At 39.3% G+C, this 10212-nt stretch overlaps 1 protein-coding gene across 1 annotated transcript; it reads left to right on the plus strand.

Moving 5' to 3' along the window:
* Positions 1 to 4382: 4382 nt before the first annotated feature.
* s100b (S100 calcium binding protein, beta (neural)) lies at positions 4383 to 8090 on the plus strand. Its single transcript, XM_055228234.1, has 3 exons — positions 4383 to 4422; positions 5232 to 5392; positions 7099 to 8090. Exons 2-3 carry the CDS (start codon positions 5255 to 5257, stop codon positions 7507 to 7509), a joined length of 549 nt encoding a protein of 182 aa, XP_055084209.1. The 5' UTR covers positions 4383 to 4422; positions 5232 to 5254; the 3' UTR covers positions 7510 to 8090.
* The last annotated feature ends 2122 nt before the right edge of the window (positions 8091 to 10212 follow it).

Raw genomic sequence — 10212 nt, forward strand, 5'->3', positions numbered from 1 at the left:
CCAGCGGGACAAAGAGCACACAAGGACTGCTGCCATTCTGCATGCAAACAGCGCCAGACCCCAACACGCTTCAACTCTCCAGAAAACACCCAGTGCAAGAGAAAATGAAATGATATTCTGTCTGTGTAAAGGTTCATATGGTAGAACTGGATGATTTCAAACCTTCAGATGGAGGGCAGGGGGCTGTATAACTCTATGGGAGACTCACAATTTTTGAAAGAAATCTCCAAACTTATGATCCACAAATGTTGAAGTTTATCATCATTTGTTTGGGACTGGCTCCACAAACTTGTCATATTAATCTTACACCTTAAAGTCCTTTCACTGACCACCAAAAGAATTTGTACTTTTGAAGCTCCAAATGTGTTATTGTGTATATTTTCAATGTATTTTCTGAAGGAATGAAGAGTTAGCATTAAATGTGTGCAATATCACATGTTTACTGTACAGGATGGGAGATGGTTATGTAAACTAGAATTCTCTCAAATAAAGGGGTTGTAAAGTGTTTTAACTGTAACCCAGGACTATGGCTTTTGGTACACTTTATCTTTAAGGTGTCTATAGTAAAGATAGATTGTAATTTGTCTATTTTATCGTGGTCTGATTGTGGGAAATCAAACATGGTGGTGGTCACAATTGTGATCGATGAGATAGACCATTATTGTTGTATAGGATAGTACATATGGGAGCATTTACATATAATAAATATGCTATTTATATCTCAACTTTATGAACTAGTTTACATCCACCCATGATGTGTTGGATGAAGGTGGTGGCCCCATCATGCCCTGGGTAATTGTCCATTAAAATTTGGACTTGGCTTTTTCATTGTTATCGATTGGCCTGTTACAGACTATGAAGTGGTCAGCAGGTTGTGGACTACAGCAGACTGACCTGGTAGAATCAGGTGAGGACATAATGTCCACCTCTACATCCATGATCATGTCGCTGCATTAGAGACAAGTCTGAGGAATTGGTAAATGGTAATTTTTATTTAACATTTTTCTACCTTCAAGGCATTCAAAGCCCTTTACATTAAAGAACCATTCTCACATACCAGTGCACACAAACACTGGAACGAGGAGCATTAAGTGTCTTGCCCAAAGACACAATGACAGCATTCATCTGTGGGAGCTGGAATCACACGGCCAAATTATGGTCACTGGATCTGATCACTCTACCAATGGTGTCTTTATGTCAAGAGCAGGATTCGAACCGTCAACCTTCAGATCTGTGGACAAATACTCTGGCCTCTGTCTGATTTACTCTCATAAGAGTGTGATCCACTCTCATAAGTGTATGATCTACTCTCATAAGAGTGTGATCTACTCTCATAAGTGTATGATCTACTCTCATAAGAGTGTGATCTACTCTCATAAGTGTGGTCTACTCTCATTATAAGAGTATGATTTACTCTCATAAGAGTATGATCTACTCTTATAAGAGTATGATTTACTCTCATAAGAGTGTGATTTACTCTCATAAGAGTGTGATCTACTCTCAAAAGTGTGTGATCTACTCTCATAAGAGTGTGATCTACTCTCATGAGAGTGTGATCTCCTCTCATAAGAGTATGATTTACTCTCATAAGAGTGTGATCTACTCTCATAAGAGTATGATCTACTCTCATAAGAGTATGATTTACTCTCATAAGAGTGTGATTTACTCTCATAAGAGTGTGATTTACTCTCATAAGAGTGTCATCTACTCTCATAAGAGTGTGATTTGCTCTCATAAGAGTGATCTACTCTCATAAGAGTGTCATCTACTCTCATAAGAGTGTCATCTACTCTCATAAGTGTGGTCTACTCTCATTATAAGAGTATGATCTACTCTCATAAGAGTGTGATTTACTCCCATAAGTGTGTGATTTACTCTCATAACAGTGTGATCTACTCTCATAAGAGTGTGATTTACTCTCATAAGAGTGTGATCTACTCTCATAAGAGTGTGATCTACTCTCATAAGAGTGTGATCTACTCGCATAAGAGTGTGATCTACTTGCATAGGTGTGATCTACTCTCATAAGTGTGATCTACTCTCATAAGAGTGTGATCTACTCTCATAAGAGTGTGATCTATTCTCATAAGAGTGTGATGTACTATCATTTTAAGTGAGAATAAGCTCTGCACAGAGGAACATCAGATTTCAAATCAAATTAAATATAAATAGGAGTAAATCTGCTGTCTGGAGGACTGACTGTACACTGAACATTTGTTGGGTTTTAACAATTCACTTTTCAAACTTTTCAAATCACAAAAACAGAGATTTAGGGATGTGTTATAAAGGGAAAAAAATAGACTGAATAAAATACCTGGACCTGTACCTGGACAACAGAGGGATTACGCAGACATCTAGGCTGAATGCCTATAAAAGGCCTAGTAAAATAGTATGAAAATAGGCTTTTTATTTGTGGGTTTGGAGCATAGACTGTATAAAGAAGTGGATTGAGGGTGATGTCACCCATAGAGTACGGCTCCAGTCAAATGAACCTCATCGAGGCTAGCAATTATGGGATGAATTTGGATCCGAGTTCCCCATTTGGAATTCCGACCACGAGTAGCAACCCAAGAGTCAATCCAGAGAAAGGCATATTAAAGGTAACGCCCTTTTCTACCTACACTGCACATTTATAGGTGTGTAGGTGCGCCATACCTCCTCTTACAGGTTTGTCTATGGAGGGAGAAGGCCCAGGAACCCAGGGTGCACTGAAGGATCTGCAATATCTATGTCTCACTGGCAGCAGGTGAATATGAACCAGTGGATTCACTCTGCCACTGCATCCAACAGATCAGTGTGTGGAGGCAAAACAACTTTCTTCAGCTAAACTCAGACAAGACTGATGACTTCAGTCTTGTCTGAGTCTTTGGCCCACAGAAACATAGAGAAAATGTCAGCAGTCACCTCCAGTCTCTCTCTCTAAAACCTTCAAATCAGTTTAGAAATCTAGGGGTAATAATGGACTTGACCTTTAACAGCCACATCAAATCAATAACATCTGTAGCTTTTTACCATCTAAAAAACACTGCAAAAATCAAAGGTTTACGGTCAAAACCAGACTTAGAGAGACTTATCCATGCATATGTCATATGAACCATCTCACAATCTGAGGACTTCAGGGACCGGCCTCCTGCTGACGCCCAGAGTCAGGACTAAACATGGAGAATCAGTGTTTCAGTTTTATGCAGCTAAAACCTGGAACAGTCTTCCTGAAGATGTGAGACAGGCCTCTACTTTGACAATGTTTAAATCAGCCTCAAAACAGTTCTGTTTATTTGTGCGTATGACTGAAAGGTTTTTATTTTGCACTCTTCTGTATTAACGGTAATTTTATGATGATTATTTATGTTTTGATCTGTGTGATTTTAATGTCTTTCTTATTCTGTAAAGCACTTCGAATTACCTTGTGTACGAATTGTGCTATACAAATAAACTTGCCTTGCTTGGCCAATATTTCTCCAGACTGGTGTGAGCATGCCTAATGGAGATGACAAAAGAGTAAAAAGTAGTGGTCCATTATGTTGTCTTAAACTTAAGACAAACTTCATTAATCCATAATTAAGTGGCAGGAATAGCAAAAGAACAGATCCATTTGCCTGGCAAGTCCACACTGACTCTCTGGATTTTATTATAAGGGATATCAGTCTGCAGTGTTACAGTCCCCTGTGATATTTTTGTCCATTATTTTCCTCGCAAGTAGCCATGTTTGTTTTGATACAGACGGACCATACTTGTTTCTGACTGGCTAATCCACCTGTCAATCATTCACTGATGACCAGACTTACATTTTCCTAAAGTATTGTAGAAGTGTGTATTCTGGATCCAAGGAAATATAGTCAACATAAAATACATTATGTATCTAAACAAATTATGGGCTAAGGAGATAGGAGACTGAAATTGTCCTTAAAAAGTGACTCTTGGAGCTTGAACCTGATCTCCAGTGACTTGGCGTTGGAGCCTGCTGCGGCTGTCCAAAGCACTGGTCTGAACCCGAGCACAACAGAACAGCAGGTTCATTAACATGCTGGACAGACACTTCCTCATACACTCACACACACACACATATGCACACACATATGCACGCGCACACACACACACATACAAATACATGAACATATGAAAAAACAATGTAATGGATAGTTATTGCTTTTTTGCCTAGTCTTTGTTTACATTGCGGATTGGAGACTCCCCCATGATCCAAGTCTATTACCAAAAACTTTAATACAAAATAAAGTAGAGTGAGTGAGAAGTGGAGTGAGCAGATCCTCTCATCTCATTGGCCAGTCCTCTCTCAGACCCCCCCATCCCTCTCTGTCTCTCTCCCTCTCTCCCCTCACATCTGCCCCTGTATAAAAGCACTGGTCCCTGGTGCCTCTGCTCCATCCAGACCTGCTCCTCCTCTGCTCCTCTGCTTCATCTGAGGTAGGTTTCAACCCTCTGTTCGCACCAGAGACTAGTATGAATGTGGTGTGTGAGTGAGTGTTGGTGTTGTGGTGGTGGGAGGAGCTGATGATGCAGAATGGCAGCTCTTCGGTCAGTCTCCAGGGCGGTTGTGGCTAAAAAAGTATCTTACCATGAGTGAGTGCGGAGTGAATGAACAATGGGCAAAATTGTAAAGCAGCTTTGAGCGTCTGGAAAAGTGCTTTGTAAGACTAATAATGCATTACTTCTGTTTCTGGTGTTTGTTCCTTCCTTCCTTATTGAATAGTTTCATATTTTTGGTTTGAATTTGATTAGTCAGTTGACTGAAAAACTATACATTTTACCAAGCTATAATTGTAAATTTAAATGTATTCATTTGATTGAGACAAAAAACAATATGCCATGCGCTATGTTCTAGTAAAAAGTCTGGTTTCGACCCACAGTCCCTGGACAGGTTCATCTTGTAAAATAATTTTCTCAACTCTTCAATGTTAAAAAATGAATTATGTGAAATTAATATAATATAAATTTACGATATTCAGGGCCATTTATTCGCTTTTGTCCTTTTGGGTCAAATCTTTCAGCATAATATATAGGGCACATTCAGTTGCATTGCAGTCACCTCAAGCTTCTATTTCACTTTTTCTCACTCTCTCATTTTTCTATTTGCAGTAACTGTACCGGGATAAAGTTACTCCAAATACATATATGTTCAGTACATGTCAGTACATTTAGTCACTTCCCAATACTGAGAATGCATTTCCAAAGGCCGTGTGTGTGTGTGTGTGTGCGTGTGTGTATGTGCAGAGAGAAGGGCCCTGTACGTGTAGCCATGACGGAGCTAGAGAGTGCCCTGAACAGCCTGGTCCAAGTGTTCCAGCAGCACTGTGCCTCAGAGGAGGAGCCCCCCAGGCTGAGAAGGAGCCAGCTCAAGGGGCTACTGCACGACCAGCTGCCCCATCTCATGGAGGTAAGACTCATCTCATCCTACTCCCATAAGTATATCCCTATAAAAAATCAAATATTTCTGGGGTTTTGGTGCAGTTTATAATTTAGGTCCTGGTTGGACATGAGCAGCAGGTGTAGAGATATGTAGAGCCATTTCCATTACTGTTGCCTAGTTACCAAGAAGCCTGCCTAAATTGCACAATATGATTAGACTAATAAAAACAGTTGACAACACGTTTGTTTTGTTGTGACAGAAGTGACAGAAAATGCCTTCCTTGTGCGTAAATGGTCCCTACATTTTGGGGGACTGTTTATTGATGAGAGAGAGGTTTTCCGCTTAGAACTTCCCCTACTTTTCTTCAGAAACTGATACCTGACTGATAAAGCTGATAAATATTTACCTAATAGGTATAACCCCAAGAAGCAATAATGGCAAAACCAAGAAAAACTGCTATATGCACAGTAAGCAGAACTGGGAGTAATCTATTGAAATATTTTCAGAAAATAATGATGTAACCACCACACTATGGGTTACATAGGACCATGAACTCTCAAAGCTTTTTGTTAAGAGAACGTTTAACTGGTGCCAGCTATGAAGAACACGGCATGCTGGGTAATTCAAACCCCTGTCCTCAGAGTTATAGTCCAGCGTCTTACAGCTATGACATCAGCTCATACAATCAGTTAAACCAGTTTCAGCTGTGACTGAGGCATAAATCTGTATTAATGTGTGAGGTTAAGGTTAAAAACAGTTTAAAAAGTCAAACAGTGAAAGATGATATGGAATTATTTAGTGTTTATATTAATTACAGTCAAAGATTATGTAGAAGCTTAAGAAAGAGACAGTTTGGCTCCATCTTGTGGTTATTTGTATATATTGTGCTGAGCATGGTGTCCAGTAGGGAAAGCCCTTAACAATGGAAATCAATGGAGAAGTTTTATTCTATTTTAATGAATAGTTCAAAAACTATAAGACTAAAGAAATAAATAAAACTATATCTATATACATATGAAAAGTTGCTGATTGTAAAGAAGTATTAAGTACAACAGCTAATAGAGACATCATCACACGGTCACTCAATTATTAATTTTAATTATCAGAGCATTTCTTGACACTCAAGGACTAAATTCTTGACCCTGGGTATAACCCATCGGCCCGAAGTGCTTGTTCTCTACAAGCCACTATAAGCTTATCACATAGTGAACAGCAAAGGAGATAGAACTGTGCCTTGAGGTACACCTGCTTGGCAGACATTTGCAAGTCTTTCTGTTTTTTTCACTTGGAGCTGGCCTTTTGGAGCAAGGACATTTTTAGAAGCTTCTTAAGAAGTGGTTCCACCAGGGCTAAGTTGGTACTACAACAAGCACAACTTTTCACCTTTTCAATAATGGGTAAAGCATGTGTGCTGTGTGAGGTTTGACAGCAGAAAAACACCAATACTGTGGTCTCTGTGTCAGTTCCAAGTCCAACAACCAGGAGGTTAGGAGAGGCTCTCCTTTTGTCCAGATGAGCTTTTCACCGAGCAGTCACGGCTCTTTGAGGGGGAAAGTAAAAAAAAATAGTACCCTCGTGTTATTATCTGACTTCCATCAGCCTCTGCATGGTGTTCATCAGATGGAAGGTGAAAAATACTGCTGTGGCTTAAGGTAGCACTCTGCTGTTGTCCTGTAGATGGATATAATGATGCCACAGATGTATGTGCTCATATATCCTGTGTGTGTCCTCAGCACGCCTCAGACCAGGCCTCTCTGGACAGTCTGATGGACAGTCTGGATCACGACGGAGATGCCCACTGTGACTTCAACCACTTCGTGACGCTACTCTCCTCGGTGACCGTCTGCTGCCATGAGTTCTTTCAACACCACCACGGCCATGACCACGGGCATGAGCATGACCACGGGCATGACCACGGGCACGAGCATGGTCATGAGCAGGGGCATGAGCACGGGCATGAGCACGGTCATGAGCACGGGCATGAGCACGGGCATGAGCACGGTCATGACCACGGGCATGACCACGGGCACGAGCATGGGCACGAGCATGGGCATGATCACGGGCATGACCACGGGCATGAGCATGATCATGGGCATGATCACGGGCATGAGCATGGGCATGATCACGGGCATGAGCATGAGTAAGAACACAGCTATAGAGGTCTAGCTTTAGGGTTTAGTCAGCCTTTTACGGTATTGGCTGTGAGAACCTCCAGCAGTCTCATTGATTGTTTCTACTGTCAGATACATTTGATAAAATAATGCATTTTAGGAACATGAAAACTGACCTTTTAACAATTGCATGCTGCATGTGTGATCTCTAAATGACACAAAATAGAGAGCCATTTACCCAAAACTCTTGTATTCCATCATGTGTATAACTACACCTTAATTAGTCTTAACAATGCCTGAACACAGCATTAAAAAATAATAAACAAATAATGTATTAAGAAAATTCAGACTTAGTATTTAGGAGTTAGGGTTCGAATATTAATTAAGTTGTTACTAAGCCTTACTAAGCATTCTGAATAAACTATTTGTTCATTATGAATTAAGTCTTTGTCCATGCTTTCTTAAGGCTAATTAAGGTGTATTGCTAGTAAAGTGTTAGGTCCATCTTCAGTACATTGTTGTAAGTCCCACACATTAGAGTGGTAAAGGGCTTATCTCTGCATGTTTCTCTGAATGAGGCAAATAGTTTGAAGCAAATAAAAATAGTTTAAAAAATCTATGCTGAATCTTGTTTCATTTGTTTATTTAAAGTTTTGAGGATTTTAAACTTGGTCCACAGCTATCAGAAAATAAAGGTCCTCTCCTCGATTATTCCCCATGTAGGCCTATCTGAGAAAATGTCTTGCCCCAGTATATATATTTTGTGTAAAAAGCTCTTGAGGTCAAACTAAGTCCTCTGGTACTGTCTGCATCTAATTATGAAGCGTTTTACTGTTGCAGGAAACACATGTTAGCATGCTTGGTGTTGTTAGCATTACCTTGATGGCAAAACTCCACACTGGTGGTCTCTGAAAGTTGTGAAAGTGCATATAAACTCCTCGCGGTGACTAATTACGAAGCTCAGAATGCATAATGGACCACTACAAACCCCTTAAAATGAAGTAAACAACAGATATGGCACCTTTAAACCAAAAAATAAAACTACTCTGAGCTAAGTAGTCCTGAATTAGAGGATGACCTACAGCACCCTCTAGTGATCCGACTAGGAAAGGCAGGTGAAGAAAGAAACAACGCAACTTGTGGCAATAAAATAAAACAAATAAATATATTAAAATACATAAATACATAATTGAAATAAAAGTTTCTAAAAAAAAAAAAAAGTTTAGGCGATATGATGACGTCACACACAATGCTGGCTTCTGATTGGCTGACATGGACTCAGAGGGAGGACGCCACACCCATTGGCGCTGGTCTGACTTTGTACCAGTTCTTTTGTCTTTAGTGATTAAGACACACACAAAGGTGAGTGAGCAAAAGATTCATGAGATTTTTTTTTTATTATTTATTAGAGGAAAACTAAGAATTCGTAAAATTGAAAAAAGTTATTTTGAGATTTAAAAAAAAAAAAAAAAAATGCCTGTATTGAGAATAATCTTTAGTCAAAATGATTCTACTTCTAAGCTAAAAATTAACTACTTTTGTGGTAAGAAATCCAGTTTTATGTCATGTCTAATTTATATGAAGTGGCAGATTAATTAAATTCTATTACATCTCTGATTAAGGATCCACCATCAGTTTGCCTCCATGGACGTGTTTGTGCTTTGCCTGTTATGTTCCATAGTATGGCATTAATCATATCTATCTCTATGGAGCTACCAGTCAGGTGTGTGGAGAGGCGAACCCACTCACAGTAAGAGTGTACGTTTTTAAAGGTGTTGTTTTATTTGTTTTTTTGTTTTTGTTTTTTTGCTTTGTTTTTTTGAGTAAAACAATGTTAATATAATATATGTTTAATGCTGTACTGTGGAACATTCCTGGTGAAAAAGTAATATCTCCATGGAGAGAAGCAGGTGGTGGTGAACAGTTACATAGTCACTTTTAAATCAATTGTATGGAACTTTCAGCGGGAAAGTCAACTGCATGATTCCATGGATATATAAAGTTAATATCATACTTAGCAACATTTTACACATTTTATGCCATATTGTGAAATATTATAGCCAAAGGAACAACATTCCTACGGAAACAAACAGGACAGGCCATCTCCAGGCCAAATAAGAGTCAGGTTTGTGGAGATGCAAGCCCACTCACAGTAAGGACACAAGTTTTTCAGTGCATTAAACACACCCATAATGAAAAACCATGCTTTTTGGCAAAAAATGACATACTGGGACTTTAAGTTGAAATAGTATGAAATGAACACATTTTTAAATACTACACAAATTCTAACAGAGAAAATAGTTACAAATGCAGTTCATAAGTTGTTTTAACTGATATTATGAAGGACAGATGATGGTATTTGTATTGAGTAAATGTTATATTGGCCCCTGATCACTTGTAGAGCCTTGTTCTCCTGGAGGTGTGAGCGAGGTCATGGAGGAGGGGGGAAACACGAGCTCTCACTCAGAATTGGACAACTATTACTATGGAGCAGAGCCTACTCCTGGACCAGACACTGGTGAGAGCACAGACACAAACTTTAAACTATCTGACTGCAAATTTGTTGAGCCTTATGGTTAACATCTCTGAAACAAAAACTTGCACAAAGTTAAATGTCTTATTTGTCAGCACAAGTGAAAAAATGACTGGTTTTGTCAATGAAAGGACTTAAAAAAGACCTACTGTGGTTGTGTCTGCTCTATAGTTATAATCTATGACACCCATGGATCATTAAGT

Source organism: Periophthalmus magnuspinnatus, chromosome 2, assembly GCF_009829125.3.
Source record: "Periophthalmus magnuspinnatus isolate fPerMag1 chromosome 2, fPerMag1.2.pri, whole genome shotgun sequence".
In the NCBI taxonomy this organism is placed as follows: Eukaryota; Metazoa; Chordata; class Actinopteri; order Gobiiformes; family Gobiidae; genus Periophthalmus; species Periophthalmus magnuspinnatus.

What these genes read in the sequence shown, in the direction of transcription:
- s100b (XM_055228234.1), top strand. Translation starts at nt 5,255, where the DNA reads ATGACGGAGCTAGAGAGTGCCCTGAACAGCCTGGTCCAAGTGTTCCAG. An exon ending in AGCTGCCCCATCTCATGGAG is followed by an intron (nt 5,393 to 7,098) that starts GTAAGACTCATC and finishes GTGTGTCCTCAG; the next exon opens with CACGCCTCAGACCAGGCCTC.